Here is a 16,271-nt window from a genome sequence, read left to right as displayed (position 1 = left end):
TGGAGGCGCTGCCTACAACTAGAATGGTGGAGTTACAAATAACTTGTGTTCCAGATTACCAATAGTCCCAAGGCCCTGAAGTCTCTTGATTGCCCTTGGATTATGTGTTGTGGCTTCATCACCACTCACTTGGAAGAGCAGTAATGGGGTAATAGTCTGAGGGCCATACCAGGCTAGGAAGTTTCCTAGTGATGTCCTTAACCCAGGCCCCAGGGAGGCAGCAGGCTTCTCTAAGAGGAGGGTCTGTCCAACATACTGGACCTTCTGTTGCCCTCAGAAGGGAATCGCCTAACCCTATAACACATCATTTCTTCCTAATGGAGGTGGTCCTGACACAGGGGTTAGGCCTTTCTACCTTGGCAACGCTTCTGGGATAGGTGGAACGTCATCCTTATCATCCACCGACTTGCCTTCCACCATCTAGAACATCGTACCTATCATACAGAGCCACCTGGGAAGGTGAGGTGGGCAAGGAGGGGTTTTGCCTGCTGTCCCCAGCATGGACTTGCCTCCATTCATTCCATTCTTTTAAGCTGCCACCTTCAGCCCGGCGGGGAAGGGAGCGGGGGATGGGCAACCCCCAGCCCGGCTTCTCTCCCTGTCCCAGTAAAATCAGGAGGAAGCTGCGCTGGGAGCCGGCGGGATGCGGACAGTGCCAGGAGGGAACGGCGGGCGTCCCCCGGCAGTGCTCCGGGAGCGGGGCTGCGCCCTGTGGCGGGCGGCCTCGGGCCTCCTGTAATGGCGGTACTGCGTTTGTAAAGAGCGGCTACTGCGAGCTGAGGGGACCGCGGTAAAACGCCTCCGACGCAGACGTGCGGCTGCTCCCCACGCCTGGCCGCGCTGGGCACCGCCGCGCGAGCAGGGCCGGGCACGCTCAAGGGACCTCAGCTCCCGGCGTGCCCCGGGGCCGGAAGTGCCCGTCCCGGCGTGCCCCGGGCGGGCGGGTGGCAGTGCCGGGCGGCCCAGCGCGGCGGCCCCGATGGCGGCGGTGCCGGTATACGTGTACAGCCCGGAGTACGTGGCCCTCTGCGATTCCCTCTGCAAAGTGCCCAAGCGGGTCAGCGCCGCGCCGGGGGCTGGCGGGGACGGTGGTAACGCGGCCCTGTGGACTCCAGCGGCGGGGGGGCGGCCTTGGGAGCGCAGGGGTGAGGCCTGGGGTCGGAGGGGACCCCTGGAGCCCGCCGGGAAGCCCGGGGGCTTTGGGGAGGCTGCCGGCGACAGCAGGAGCGTGCAGGGAGGGCGCAACGCCGGCCGCGGGCAGCGGCGGTGTGGGGCCCGGGAGAGCCGGGCTCAACCCGCGCTCCGCGTGTGGCCGGGCGGGAGCGGGCGGCCGGGACACGGAGGTGGCACTTCCGAGGTGCGCCCGCCCTCGCCGAAGAGCTGCACAGCCTGGCTCAGGCTGGCGCCACTGGAACCGTGCTGCTGTTTGGAAAAGTCCCTCTTACACCTTCGCTGCAGGGCGGTCCACGCCAGGCGCTGCTGCCATCTCCTACACGGGAGCTGCTCACGGGCTTACTCTTTTTTTTCTTTAGGCCAGTATGGTGCATTCGTTGATTGAAGCGTATTCCTTACTTGACCAGATGAAGTAAGTACTCTTTTCTGTTAAGAGAATGTTTTCTTCTCTGCTGAGGTTTGGAAGGTACTGAGTAGCTCCAGGGCTGCCCCTGCTGGCAGAATGATTCCGGGAGCCTGGCAGTGTGTATCTCTAGGATCTAAAGGAAGTCTTGAGTTTTGCTAAATGGACAAGATTATGGTAATTATGGAAAATTGGACAAAAAATTGGAAAAAGTTCCACGTTTCAGTTCAGCCGGGCCAGAGGGGCCTATTGAAACTTTTTTTTTTTTTAAGGACTTTTTTTCTTTCTGGTCATTTTGGCAAAGTGTGCTTTGGAAACGTCTGTAGGTACCAATACAGAGGTGGACCCAAAGGGCTGTTTGCCCTGGCATGGGGTTAGAAGTGCTCAGCACTTGGGCTGGGAGCTTCTTGTGTTCTTCCCATAGTAACTGTGTTGCCTGCATGTGCCCCCAGGGCCTGAGGCTTGGAGAGGGCTTCAACATGTGACAATACTTATTTCGGCAGATTGCAAAGCACCACAACTCAGGAAAGGTGATGTGTGAATTGCTGAGGACAGAGACAGCCTCTGCTTTGAATGCAGGCAGAGTTAAGAGCATGTGAGAGGTGCTGCTCAGCCTCCTGACCCAGCAGGCTGGTGTCCTGCTGCAGCACTGGGCTGGGCCTGGCCGTTGTCACTCTGTTCTTTCCTCTGTGTGTAACCAGAGCGTTGGATGTGCTGGGCACTGCTTAAACTGGGAGAACATGCAGAAAAGAGAGGAAAAACTTAAAGCAAAGTGGCAAGGTTAATGCAGGCAGCACCTGCAAGTGTTCCTCACTGGGACAGGCACAGCAGATAGTGCCATGCTGGGGGAAAGGCTTGCTCAGCTGATCAGCTTTTTCACTCCAAGGGACAGTCTGGTGTGAGAGGAGGCGGGGGTTTTGTTTGCTTTGTCAACAGTAACTGCCAAAAGAAGGCTTCTGGTCTGAGGCGATTAAAGCTAGGCTTTAAAGCTAGACAAACCTTGGAGCCTCTTGTCCTGACGTGCTCTTTTCCTCCTCTCTGCCTAGGATAGTCAAGCCAAAAGTGGCCTCCATGGAGGAGATGGCGAGCTTCCACACAGATGCCTACCTGCAGCACCTGCAGAAGGTCAGTGAGGAGGGAGACGATGACCACCCGGAGTCCGTGGAATATGGACTGGGTAAGGATGTGTATCTTCAGTGAGAGATTAACTGAGTATTAGGACCAGGATGCTTTTTGCTGGCGCTGAGGTTAGACAGAGGGGTGAGCTCAGGTGGGCTGTTTCTGGGGGGAAAACACTGTTTGACAAGGTGCTGCTGAGCCCTGTCGGGCTGGCGTTTTCACTGTTGCCAGCAGAGGGTACTGTCAGCCTCACACTGTCCCTTGCCTACCGGCAGCCAGTCTCTTTTGCTGCTGCTTTTAGGATCTCGGGCAGGACAGAAGGCCCTGACTTGCTGACCTTGGCTGCCACAAGTCTGCTGTGGTGAAGGGCACGTGTGGCCTGAAGCTATAGCCAGGCACCAGAGCGGTCTGGGTGTTTTCCAGGTGACTTTGCTTACCTCCTGAGCAAGGGCTGCCACCTGCCTGCTCTTAAGACAGCCTGAGCAATGCAGTAGTTAGAGCAGGCAAGATGGCTCTGGGTACTCATAATGCCAGGAACAGGAGGAGTGACCCAGCACTGAGGCAGTGGTATACATTCTGCACTGGTCTCGTGGGTCTCCCCCTAGGTCTACCCTTTGTGTCTCTGAAACTGATCTGTCTGGAGGCAGAGGAGCAGCCCTGGAGTTGTGCCTTGCTGGGGAAGGCTTGCCTTGTTCTACCTAGGGTTGTCTCCTTTGTGGATGTCTTGTTTCTAGGGGGGACATACATCAGTGACTGTGCCATGGCCTTCCTGGTAGGGTAGCCAGAGAACTGAGAGTATTGTTGCAAGATGGGTGTGAGGGACCAGTAGGTCAGGCTAGCCAGGCACGCACATCACAAGTCGGTTCAAGACCCACCTCTGAATGATCTGAGTGCAAGGAAATGGTTGGATTGTTGATGTTTGTGGTGAGTTAACCTTGGCTGGCTGCCAGGTGCCCACCACGGTGCTTCACTCCCCCTCAATAGCGTAGGGGAGAAAATATGATGGAATAGAACATGCGTCAAGGTAGGGGAGATGGTTCACTAGTTACCATCACAGGCAGAACAGACTCAGCTTAGGGAAATGAATTCCGTTTGTTGCCAATTAATAACTGAGTAAGACAGAATTGAAAACAATTCTGGAGAAGAGAAGGCTCCTTAAAGGGAGACCTTATAAAAGTCTTCCAATACCTAAAGGGGGCCTACAAAAAATCTAGAGGAGGGACTTTTTACAAGAGCATGTGGTGACAAGACAATGGGAAATGGTTTTAAACTGGAATGGGGTAAATTTCGGTTAGACATTAGGAAAAAATCCTTTATTATGAGGGTGGTGAGGTGCTGGCACAGGGTGCCCAGGAAAGCTGTGGCTGCCCCATTCCTGGCAGTGTTCAAGGCCAGGTTGGACGGGGCTTGGAGCAACCTGGTCTAGTGGAAGGTGTCCCTGCAGGTGGCAGGGGGATTGGATGATCTTTAAGGTCCTTTCCAACCCAAGCCAGTCCGTGATTCTATGGTCTGCTCCACTGTTAACCTCCCTGGGCTGCAGGGGTTTGTGCTGTGCCTTTTTCATTGTGCCTGGTACAGAAAGTTAGAGCAATGGTTAAAGAGAGAGAGCTCAAAACAAAGCGAATGTGCTTCCTGCAGAGGAAAAGGCCTGTTGTGTCTGACACACGGACTCCTGCCCACAGGTTATGACTGTCCAGCTACCGAAGGGATCTTTGAGTACGCGGCAGCCGTGGGAGGAGCCACCATCACTGCAGCCCAGTGTCTGCTGGATGGCAAGTGCAAGGTAGCCATTAACTGGCCTGGAGGGTGGCATCATGCAAAGAAGTAAGAAAACAATCTCTTCCCTTGTGTTTTCTCAGCCGGTGTGTGAACCCTGCTCCTAGCTCCCAGCTTCCCTTTGAACCCTCAGGGTGTAGCCATCCAGCTGGAAAGAAAGCAGGATGTGAGGGGGTGAGGGAAGGTCAGGAGGTAGCCCTCTGCCCTATACTCTGCAGGAAGAAGCAGAGGGTAGGGCAGAGGCCTGAGACTAGGCTGGTTACTACTGCCCAGTCCTTATGCTATCACGAACTACAGCGCAGGTCTGGGGCAGATAGATTCAGAGGTGTCCCGACATCCATGGATACTTGGTTATCTCTTGGAGTTCAAGTGAGAATTGATTTTGCAAACTCCATAGAGAAGGGCTGTAGAGAGGTAGATGATTGTTGTTGCTCCTAACTTGGAAGAGAATGGGAACACATTGTCCAAATTGGTTTGTGTCGCCTTTTGGTTTCTTAAATAAGAGGTCTGAAGCAGTGCAGGACTGACCACTGTTCTCTCCATGCTCTGTGGGTGGCTCTTTGTTCTGATCTCTGATGTTAATAACTATCTTCCAGAACAACAGGAGAGGAAGTAAAAATTTCGTTCCTGGATCCTGTGGTTCTCTAGTGGTAAAATAATTTTTCCATGGCCTCCCTGTTTTGTATGTTTTATTTTAACTCATGTCCCACATCTCCCAGAATATGAGGCCTGTCTGCATATGTGGACAGGATGGCACCCTTGTCCCCAGGAATCTGGCCTTTGCAGCACCATTCTCTTTCCCTGGAGAGCCCCAGAAATTAGCAGGAATAACACATCCGACCCTAAAGACTTGCACATGGGTGTGCAGATTTCTCTTGCTCCAGTGACTCTTCTGACCTGGCAGAGGAACCGGAGGTGTAGCGGTGGGTGCAACCACCAGCGATGCCGGCGTTGCACCGGGACCTCTTCCTGGTCAGCACTTCGCTGGCTACGGGTTCAGCTGCAGCTTGCTGGGGAAGGAAGGGGTCTAGCCTGGCTGAGCTGAAACTCTTCACAGGAGGGATGGCTTTTAAAAATCTCTTTTATCTTGATTGCACAGTTTATAAAATGTCTGTAACAGAAGAAACCTTCACAGTGTTGCTGCCACCGAGCTGTGCTGTTACCCCTATTCTGGGAAGCAAACAGTATTTTAAAAAGGCATTGAATACCTGCTGATCTGAAAGGAGCCTTCCTAGTCACTCCAGTGAGGTGGCGCGGGATGCTCGGGGCAGGCAGCAGCTTTGGTAGGTGCTGGTCCAGTGTGAAGGTCCAGCAAGACTGATGCTGCGCTGCAGGTGTCTGGTGCTAGGACCTGTGTTCTAGCAAAATACACGTCCTTTTGTCAAAAAAGACCTGCTGACTGGTGGCTTAGTTACTTACCTGAAGGTAGGAATGGTAACCGCTGTCACCATGCTCGGTTTCCTGGAGTGCCTTTGGGGCAGAGGGCAAGATGCTGAGTTGGCACCTTTTCTTGACCTCTGCCCGAGCTCTGCTGTGTGGATCTGGGGTGGGGAAATCCCAAGTGCTGGCCCTGAGCTGCAGCTCTGATGCTGGTCAGCCTCTGAGCTGGTGTCCTGCTCTGCTTGGCCTCAAGTTTGAAAGAGTGAGTGTGTTACGGCATGGAGAGAGTGCCTGACACATGATGTAGTCCACTTTGCTTCCTTGCAGGCTGGGAAGGAGGGGAGGAGTGTGGTTTGTAATCACAGTTAAGGAAGATTCCCAGGGTACCTGCTAGCATCCCAGTTCTCAGCATCACTGTAAATGAACAGAGTCACTGGGAAGCATCTGTGCTCTGTGACGTTTGCAGGGAGTGAGAGCAAGTGCAGTTCTGCCACCCCATGCCTGCTCCTCGCTGTTTCCAGCTGTTTGCTGAGCAGGGGAGTGTCAGGAAATGAGTGGAATGCTGTGGCTGAAAGTCAAGAAGCGTTTCCAAGAGGCACATCTCAGATCCCGGAGTCATTTGAGCCTGGGGATTAGGGGTTTGGACACTCCTGTTGCGAAGCGTAAAGCTTTGGTTTAAATCAGCTCTCTGGGGCTGACTAGGAGTGCAATGGGCTACTGCCAAGCAGTGCTGGGGACTTGACTCAGAAGAGAGTTTGGAGTAGGGATTAATAAACTTTTTCCTGTGATACCAGCAGTATGGAAGCTGCCCCCTGACGTATTTTAGGGATGGATAAATCTTTCCATGCAACATCTGTCTTCTGTTTAGCTGCTGGGGCTGTCGTCTGGCTGACCCCAGGAGTTGTATTGTAAGGGACTGCCTGTGGGGCATCCTGTTTGCGTTTTCCTGGGCAGGAAGGGAGAGAGTTGCTTTGGGAAAAGGCTTAACCTTCATACCCTGAGGGCCAAGCAGGACTGTCCAGAGGCCCATTCTCTTGCTGCAAAGGGAGAGGAGGTAACAGTGGAGAGTGTGTTTGAGTTGGGTGGCTCTGAACTTACTTAAAAATACCTCACTTAAAAATACCCCAGCTGCAGAAAGCAAAAATTTTATTTGTGCAACAGCGAGATGGTCAAGCCCAAGCCCTCCATGGCTCAGACCTCTCTGCAGCAGAGCCAGCTGATGCTTTACCAGCTGCCAGCAAGCGCAGGGTTGCGAAGCCATTGGCACAAGCAGTCATGTTCTCTGTGCTCCCCAGTCATGCTTTGAGCTGTTTCTGACCCATCCGTTGGTTGGTGCTGGGCCTTGGCCAGGCTCTTCGTACTCCTCTGTGCACCCACAAGGTGGAGACTTGCAAAATAAAGGTGATAATGCCAAGATCAGATCAGTGGTGGGTTAGCAATGTGCAAACTCACGGACATTGTTTCCACAGAGATGAAGCGTCTGGCTTCTGTTACCTGAACGACGCCGTCTTGGGCATCCTGCGGCTGCGCCAGAAATTTGACCGCGTCCTTTATATCGACTTGGATTTGCATCATGGAGATGGTAAGGACCAGTGCAGGCTGCAGACAGCACAGCAGCACTGCCTCAGAGGGGGAATGGGAGAAATCAAGGCATGTCGGTGCAGTGGGGCTGTACCTACTGCAGCAGCTGTGGCTTTGCCTCCTTTCAGTGCAATAGAGTTCCCTCAATCCATTTCTGCCTTGTCCTGCTTTATGGACTTGCCTTGTGCTACTCATCAGACCTCTCTTGAGGGTCTGGGCAGCAGTCTTGTACCTAAAGCAACAAACAGTGTGTTCCTGTCCCAGTAGTCCCCTGTGCTAGTGGCTCTCCAGCAAGAACTTCCCCAGTCCCTTGTCTCTCCTTCCAGCAGAGCAGCTGCTGACAGTGTTTGATTGTTTGATGCCACCAGTGCAAGAGGGAAGCAGTAGTAAACGGTGCTTTTGAAAGAGTTCTTGATGGTATAAAATGAAAGCTAGTGCTGGCCTTACTGAAATTGCTCTCTCCTTCAGAAACATTTCAACACCATTTAATGTTTCCTGCTCTCGTAAACTTTTTGGTGTGTTTCATTTTGCTCCATTTCCCCCCTACATTTGATTTCTGTTAAGTTTCCTGTTACTTCTTTTTCCCTTTCCACCCCAACTATTTTAATGTGTCTTTAAAGAAAAGAAAGGTATGTTGAACCGCAGCAGTGCTGAGGAAAAGCCAGAGCCTGGGTGCTCAGTTTCTAATCGCAGCCAAGCTCTGGCCAAGGCATCCCTGCTCAACTCCTTCCCCCAGCCTGGCAGGCCCAGCAGTGCAGGCATGGAGTGCTGCTAATGTGGGCACTGATGTGAGGCATTCAGACCCATTCAGTATTGATTAGCATGAGACCTCCCAAATTCTTTTCAGTTGTGACCTTTGCTGCAGCCAAATTCAGCTCTCCATTGATTAAGGATGGAGTTACTGAGTCACATCTGGTTTTCTGCTTTCTTTGTTCTGTTCTTGCTCTGTTTGCAGCCCCATGTTTATCGGGTGGCTCATTTGTCGAGTGGCTGTCATTTATGTGAATGATGCTTGAAAGCTTTTTTCTCTTCTGACAGGAGTTGAAGATGCCTTTAGCTTCACCTCAAAAGTAATGACTGTTTCTCTGCATAAGTTTTCACCAGGATTTTTCCCAGGCAAGTTGAACTTAGGAGGTTTGTGCTAATTCAGTTCACATGTAGAATTATAGAATGGTCAGGGTTGGAAAGGACCTTAAGATCAACGCTGACAAGGCCCCAGCAAACGCAGGTCACATCTCTTCTGTCCAGCGGAGATGTCTCGCTGCCTTTGCTGTTGACCTAGGAGAAGAAGGGGATGTTTGACGTTTCCCCCTTTGTGGTTGTGGCTGAGCTTGGCAGAGCTACTGCTGGGTGGCCACTTGCACACCCGTGAAAGCTGCATGACAGAATTGGGCAGGGAGTGAGAACCAGGTCCATCCAGCCCCTCCTTTATTGGTGGTGGCAGGTGGACCTCTCCATGAGCATGCCAAAGGTCTGAGCTCTCTGCTCTCATCCGAGACATTTCTCTTGTTCCTGATCTGCTTCCCTTAATTCACCATGGGGTGTTTCTGTTTTTCAGGCACTGGGGATGTGACAGATGTTGGCCTGGGGAAAGGTCGCTATTACAGTGTGAATGTACCCATTCAAGATGGTATTCAGGATGAGAGATATTACCAGATCTGTGAAACGTAAGCCCTCTTGCTTTGATCTGGTTTACTTGGATGGGATTTCACAGAACATAGACCACACAGATTTTTTTATTTACTATTTTAAATTATAGTCCTTCCTTAAGGCTTCTCCTTCCCCTGTTAGAGATTTTGGTTACAGCAAACACTGGTCTTAAGAGGTCTCAGAGGTCTTGTCTGAATCCTTAAGAAAACTGAACATACAGAGGCGTTTATGGGTGGCTGGAGGGCCTCTTTGCCACGGGTCAGCCTTGTGTGTTTAAAGAGAGACTGAGAAGGACTGTCGTGGTTTAAGGCCAGCTGGCAGCCGCTGGCTCGCTCTGCCCCACTCGCCAGTGGGATGGGGAGGAGAATCAGCAAAAATGTAAAAACCTGTGGGATGGGGAGGAGAATCAGCAAAAATGTAAAAACCTGTGGGTTGAGGTAAGAGCAGTTTAGTAATGTAAATAAAATATTGTAAAATAAAAATTGTAAAATAAAAAAAGTAATACTAGTTAAAAAGGGAAATGAAGAGAGAGGAAGGAATAAACCCCACACCCTGCTGAGAAAAGAACAAGTGATGCCCAATACCATTGCTCAGCACCCGCTGAGCGATACCCAGCCCGACCCAGGCAGCGATCCATCTCTTCTGGGTAACTCTCCCAGTTTCTATACTGAGCACGACATGCTGTCGTATGGTGTACGCCTTTGGCTAGCTCAGGTCCGGTGTCCTGTCTCTGCTCCCTCCCGGCTCCTTGTGCCCCTCCTCACTGGCAAAGCACGGACTGAAAAGTCCTTGATCAGGGTAAGCACGACTGAGCAACAGCTAAACCGTCGGTGCATTACCAGTGTTATTCCCAGACTAAAGCCCAAACACAGCACTGCACCAGATCCTAGGAAGAGAATTAACTCTGCTACAGCTGAAACCAGGACAAATATCTTTTAGCTGTGGAGTTGAACCCTGACTATCTGTGAGAGATCTGCTTGGGCCTGAGCTGAAAGTGTTTTCCAAGTGTTTTTGTTTTGTTTTCACATCTGTTTCTACTTTAGCAAGATAAAAACACTGTTGTGAAAAGACCATATTTTCCTCCATTATTTTTCCTTGTATTTTGGGCTTTGGAGCACAGTGCTGCAAACAGGATTATTATCTCTGTGGTGTTGATAATACTAAAGACCTGGAGCAAAGCCAAGTGTCTGACATGCCCAACTGCCTTCTGCAAGAGAGAATACTGCTCATGAACTATCTCCAGGCACCCCAGCATCCACTAGAGCCAGGGAAAATGTATTTCTGCCTTGAGCCATATGGGAGAGAGGAGAGTGAGAACCTAGACAGAGCCTTCCTCTCTTCATCTTGCCCTGGTAAGAGGTGTCTAAGAGTTTAGGGTTACTGTTTCTCTAGACCTGTTTTTTCACCATGACTTTTACAGGAGAGAAAAGCTCATGGGTTTGGCCTGCAGCCCTTCCACTCAGGGCAGCTGATGTAAACATGTGGTTAGATGGTACCCCTAAGCTGATCAGGATTAGACCCCCCTCCCCTGTGTTCTCAGTAATGCTTTTGCCTTCATCAGCCTTGTGATGAGTGCTTTGAGAGCTAAACTGTCTGCAGGATAGTAGCAGAGGCAGAAGGCTAACTGGGAGCAGAGGGAGCATAACTGGTATGAGGGGGGTGGGAGCAGAGAATGCAGAAACCTTGAGAAGCATAAGTTGATCTGAGAGACCAGGGCCATACCACCAGCACCCTCCGAGCTGTGTCTGCAGTAACCCCTGCTGCTGCTCCTCTTCACAGTGTGCTAAAGGAGGTGTACGCAGTGTTCAACCCAGACGCGGTTGTGCTGCAGCTGGGGGCAGACACCATCGCTGGGGATCCCATGTGCTCTTTCAACATGACGCCCGAGGGAGTGGGCAAGTGCCTGAACTACGTCCTGCAGTGGCAGCTGGCGACCCTGGTCCTGGGAGGAGGTGAGTGTGCCTGTCCTGCTGTTTGGTCATGAGGAAGATGGGTTTGTCCTGTGGCCTGTCCTCAAGTGGGTGCCCTGGGCTCGGCTCTGGCTGGAGGTCAGCAGGGTGGCTGCAGGCAGTGCCAGGAGAGTGGTCTGTGCCACGGTGCTGTCTTCACACAGACCTGAAATCCTTGATGCTGACAGGTGCAAGACTCAATCCTGACCCTCAGATCTTGGGTTATAGGCTCCTTGGCCATTCTGGAAACGGGCAGAGGCTGTTAACCCTGATGAACTGATGCTGGCTTCTCAATGGCACCTCTGATTCCCATTTCTGCTCATCAGCCCTTCAGTGCTTCTCTTTAAAAATGAGCGCTGTGTTCCCAAATTTACCATGGGTGTCTGGTAATGCATGATTTTGTTTGTACTCAGGCAGGGACTTGGGAAAAAGGTTGGCTGCCTGATCGACGCAGCAGGGCTCTGAAAGCTAAGGATAGCTTAGCTCATACTGCATCACCAGCTGCTTATCCAGCAGGGAGAGGTCAGGACAGGCTTTATACAACAGAGCATTTCAGATCAACAAAACCTGCTGAGTGCCAGATTGTACTAATGAGCTTCATATTGGTCCTCTCAAACATGACACGGCTGAAGAGCTTACCAGCGAATGGCCTGACAGGTATATCATGCCTTATGGGTTGGAGGCTGGCATTATAAAGCAGGGATCCCCCATCTCCACTGCTGCCCTTGCACTTCCCTCTCTGCTGACTTTGAACCCCATCCTTGTTGCCAGGAGAGAGCCCAGCACATGGGGCTGGCGGCTTATGCTGGGTCTGAGATGATGACTAGAGGACTCTGGCCTGTGCCATGCTGGGTGTAACTGGAGTTCAGTTTGTGAGGTCTGCCCTTGCATACAGTGTCATTCCGACCTGGCCTTGTATAGCCAGCAGGTGCAAAACGCAAGGCACAGCTTGAGTGGATGAAGCAAGCTGAATTCATGTAAACTGTGTGTGTTGCCTCCACGATTTGTTCCTTCTATTAAAATCTCTCCTTTCTCCCACTCTCCCCCCTCCAAAATCACAAATCTTGCTGGAGACAGGAGGCTACAACCTTGCCAACACAGCTCGCTGCTGGACATACTTGACTGGGGTCATCCTTGGGAGAACACTGTCCTCCGAGATCCCTGATCACGAGGTAAAGCTTTGATAAACCCTTCCTTCTCCATGCACAAGAGCTGAGTTGTTCTCCCTAATCCACGTGGCTTCCTTGCTGCTCAATACTGTTCTGTTGAGACACTCCTGTAACAATAACACACTGTCCTAGCAACGTAGCGGGTGCTTGGTCTCAAACCCTGGGGCTGTCCACACCTTTTCACAAGGGATCGTGTTTGCCAGTAACTTCCAGTCTCTTGATAATTACAGAAAGGATGGGGAGGGGGAGTCACCTGTGTGCTCGAGAGAGCTCTTCTGGATATGTATGTACTTTTTGTGCCAGGCCTTTATGAAGGCTTTATGTTTTAGCCCTGCTTTCATTGACTTACAGGAAGTACCAGCTGCAGCTTTGGAGCTTTTCTGACTACCAGTGCTGTAGTGGGTGCTACAGTGGGCTGTGGGGCCGGGTACTGGTCATGACTGCACATGAGCTGCCTCAGTTCCCATCTTGAGTGGGGCTGGGTAGCTGGTTGGAGAGGCACAATCTAGACTGAATCTGGGTGTAACAGCTACAGGTTCTTAATAGGTCTCAAAACACAGATCAAAGTCATTGACCCTACAGAAACAAACCTGCATGTGCAAAGCAGTTCCAGCCTACAGTGACTCAGAGGAGAATTATGGGTTTGCCTTTGTCTAAGGATCTCGTGGATCAGTATGCATGAGGAAGTAAAGCACTGTGCATCAAAACTGGAAATTTATCATTATAGAAACTGATGATTACAGCTACAAGATGCTTTTTGAGAGGTGTGCTTAAATAACTTCATTTTCCTTGTCAGTACTGGCATGTTGAAGTCTGCTTAGAGAAGCCCTTGCTGCCCCTGCTAGTGCAGAGATGTTAGTCTTGGGTTGCCAGATCTGCCACCTCCAATCTCACCCTTAAAGAAAACCTCAGCCCTGTGCTTCATTAATCAGCTGGGAGACTGTGGTTCTGTGAATCTCCCTGTCTGGTGCAATAGCTTGAAGTCTGAACTAGCTCTCCATGGGGTGAAGCTCTCCAGGGATAGCAAGAGGACCTATTGCAACTTCAGCACTGAATTTTTAATCCTAGTGTGTTGTTGTCTTTGGGCAGCGCTATGTACTTGTGAAATAAACCTGCTGACAGTGATTTGGGATTCTGCATTACTGTGTAGAGCCCACATGGTGCAGATTTTCTCCTTTGGGCTCAGCTGCACACTATTGGAAAGACACATTATTAACCTTAAAGCACTCTGATTTTTCTTCTTCCAGGTGTTTCACAGTCATGTCAATGCAGCACTCTGCAAGGTGGAGTGGACATCTGGAAGAAAGGGTATCTGATAGGCAGCACTTGAATTTTGTTCATAGAAAAAACCCCCAAACAAACGGGTTTGCAGAGAACCATGAGTAAAATGAGTGTCACCAGCTTTCCCAAATAAAGCACTGGGAAAGACATCTGGCTGCTTTTGGCTGCACCACAGAGCTCTGCTTCCCAAGCCCTTTAATTGATAGTGGCTGCAAACTTCAAGCTGGCACAGATGCTGCAGAAGCACCTCTTTGATGCAGTTAAAATACACGTGCCCCTCAGGTGGAGAAAATGCTCTTCTCTTTTTACAAACAGGTCCCCATGGGAGCCTTCTCACAGCTGCAGCCCACCAGAGACCTCTACACTGACTCTATTCTCCTCTTCCCTGCAGTTCTTCACAGAGTATGGTCCAGATTATGTGCTGGAGATCACACCAAGCTGCAGACCAGACCGCAACGAGCCACAGAGAATTCAAGAAATCATTAACTCAATCAAAGGTGAGTTGTCCAAGCCAGCGTTCCTGCTGCAGGCTGACAAGTTGTCTTAGAGAGGACTTCAGGAAAGCTCATTAGAGTCTTTCTCACAGACTAGAAAGATGAACCACATTCACTTGACTGGGCACAGAGATGAGGCTGACTGGCCAGTGTTTCCCTGTCCAGTCACTGGGGACTTCACCTGGTTGTCGTGGCTTTTCAAATAGGATGATGATTATATTTTTCAAGTATGGTCTCTCACCGTAACTGGCAGTGTCACCAGTTCTTTACAAACCTGACCTTACTTTTTCAACGAACCCCCCCTTAATAAGGTGACAGAACCCTTTGGCGCACCGAGCTGCTCCCGAATCGAGGATTGGATGCTGAGTGCTTTGCCCGGGATCCCACAAAGCCCCAGCTATTCTTTTTTTTATTTCAGGCCTAACGAGAGCCCCTGGTCTGCCTTTGGCAGGAGTATGTGTAGTGTCCCTGGGGCCAGCTCCTGCAGCATCCTTCCACTGGGAAGAGCCAGAGCTGCCTTGCTCTTCTCAGAGCTTCCTGCAGGTCTGGGACTTGCCTGAGGGCAAAGGTGGTTCCCCACCTGATCTCCATGCATCTCCTCAGGAGCTGGGACAGTCCTTTAGCCAGGCAGGAGATTGAAAGCTGTTGGGAGTCCAGGGCAGGCAGCTGGGTGAGCCTGACAAGCTCCTGCCAGCCTTGTTCGATGCCCTTGCCCATCTGTCTTGCCCCTGTCCACAGGAGGAGCTGGAGGTAGTGAGACAGGTCATTGCAGCCCTTTCCACTCCGTGTATGTTGTGATGTGTTGGTGTCCAAAGCAGAGTAGGAGGTGGGTAGGAGATGCAGTGGCTATGGATGCCTTGGGTTGTCCATTTCCAAGCACAGGCCAATCCTAGGGAGGGGACATCCTCCCCCGACCTGTCCAGGAGAGGAGGAACAGCATTTCTCCAGAGTTGGGAGGAATCTGTGCTGGACGCTTCTGGCAGTGCATCTGGCAGAGAGGAAGGACAAGGCAGCCTGGAGGGAGCATGTGCCCCTCCAGTGCTGGTCCATGAATCCAAGCCAGTTGCAGGTTGTAGTGGGAAGTGGTGGCAGCATCTCCCTTTGGTAGTTGCCCGAGTATGACTGGGAGGAGGGCAGCAGCCTCTGGAAAGGCAGCAAGGGGTCAGCAAGGAGCAGGGGCTGTGCTGACGCTGTCCAGGCTGTCAGGCTGAACCACTGGTGAAAATCCCGTCTTCTGCCTCATTTTATTTGCAGGGAATCTGAAGCATGTTGTTTAGCACAAAAGGAAGGTTCAGTTTCCTGCAAGAGCATTTCCTGTGGGGAAGATGGTGTGTTTATGTGAGCAGCTGGTGAAATTCATGGCCGTCAGGGAAATCTGGAAGAAATTACTGGTGGTTAGTGATGTTTTTCTCTTTAAAGAAGAAAAGCTGCTGTGCACCATGGGCACTGTGGCTCTTCCCAGGCAGGAGCCTGGGCCCCACAGCCACAGCCTTCCAGTGGCTGCAGAGCCTCCCTTGCTCCTTCCTTTTTCCTTCTTCAACACCACAGAGTTTATTCTCACAACTAGTTTTAAATGTTTTTCAAGAGAGCTGTGGCCCAAGCCCAGCACCGTGTTGCCTTGGAGGCAGGAGCACGGCCTCTACGCTGCCCTCCTGGAGACGGGCCAAGGGCCAGCCAGGGCCTGGGGCCGTCTGTGCCCCTGCCCAGGGAGGGGCCCAGCCACGATGTTTTTAACTGGGATTTTTTTTTTTTTTTTTTTTTTAAATAAAATATTTGAAATACTCCTCCATCCTTTTCCTTTCCTCCTGCGCTGCACTGCCTTGCTAGTGCTCTTTTTCCACAGCACTTTATGCATTCGGTGGAGGTCCAGCCAGCGCTGGAAAGCAAAGATCTGTGGCTGCGGTTGTGACTGTCCCTTCTAGCACCATCACTTAAGGCAGCACAGACACCCCTGCCCTGGGCCATGGTGCGTTCCAGGGATGCCCTCCAGAGCATCAAGGGAGATGCAGAGCAGGGTGGCAGCTCTTGTCCTGGGAGATCTCGCATGAACCTCCAGGTGCCCCAGCGCCCCCGGAGAGCTGCTACTCGGCATCTCAGCAAGGGGACAGGTACACAGACATATGGGGCCTTGGGCTGTGAAACCTGCCTCCTCTGCACCTGTCCCCTCTCTGGGCCCGCATAGCATTTTATTTGTAGTGTTTCTTTTTAAAGATGTCTGGTCACTAGTGGGGAAGTGTATTTCCTGTAGCTTTAACTAGCTTGTGCTGGAATAAATAGGAAGACAACGGGACTCGCA

The 16,271-nt window shown here is 51.5% G+C and overlaps 1 protein-coding gene across 3 annotated transcripts in view; it reads left to right on the top strand.

The window, feature by feature from the left end:
• HDAC8 (histone deacetylase 8) overlaps positions 1 to 16,271 on the top strand; it is a 19,793-nt gene extending 3,522 nt beyond the window's left edge. The window contains exons 1-11 of one of the 3 annotated variants that reach the window (XM_030498638.1): positions 915 to 1,057; positions 1,533 to 1,585; positions 2,623 to 2,753; positions 4,378 to 4,519; positions 7,321 to 7,433; positions 8,471 to 8,548; positions 8,991 to 9,099; positions 10,862 to 11,034; positions 12,109 to 12,203; positions 13,873 to 13,978; positions 15,230 to 16,265. In XM_030498638.1, the coding sequence (XP_030354498.1) occupies positions 980 to 1,057; positions 1,533 to 1,585; positions 2,623 to 2,753; positions 4,378 to 4,519; positions 7,321 to 7,433; positions 8,471 to 8,548; positions 8,991 to 9,099; positions 10,862 to 11,034; positions 12,109 to 12,203; positions 13,873 to 13,978; positions 15,230 to 15,252 (1,101 nt within the window). In that variant the 5' untranslated portion in view covers positions 915 to 979 and the 3' untranslated portion in view covers positions 15,253 to 16,265. Of the gene's footprint in view, positions 1 to 914; positions 1,058 to 1,532; positions 1,586 to 2,622; positions 2,754 to 4,377; positions 4,520 to 7,320; positions 7,434 to 8,470; positions 8,549 to 8,990; positions 9,100 to 10,861; positions 11,035 to 12,108; positions 12,204 to 13,872; positions 13,979 to 15,229 lie in introns of those variants that run through there. The other 2 variants (XM_030498640.1, XM_030498639.1) reach the window with 2 other exon arrangements.

Source organism: Strigops habroptila, chromosome 9 (genome assembly GCF_004027225.2).
Source record: "Strigops habroptila isolate Jane chromosome 9, bStrHab1.2.pri, whole genome shotgun sequence".
Taxonomy (NCBI): domain Eukaryota; kingdom Metazoa; phylum Chordata; class Aves; order Psittaciformes; family Psittacidae; genus Strigops; species Strigops habroptila.
Note: the sequence above shows the minus strand (reverse complement) of the source record. Positions and strands in the feature narration are given on the sequence as shown.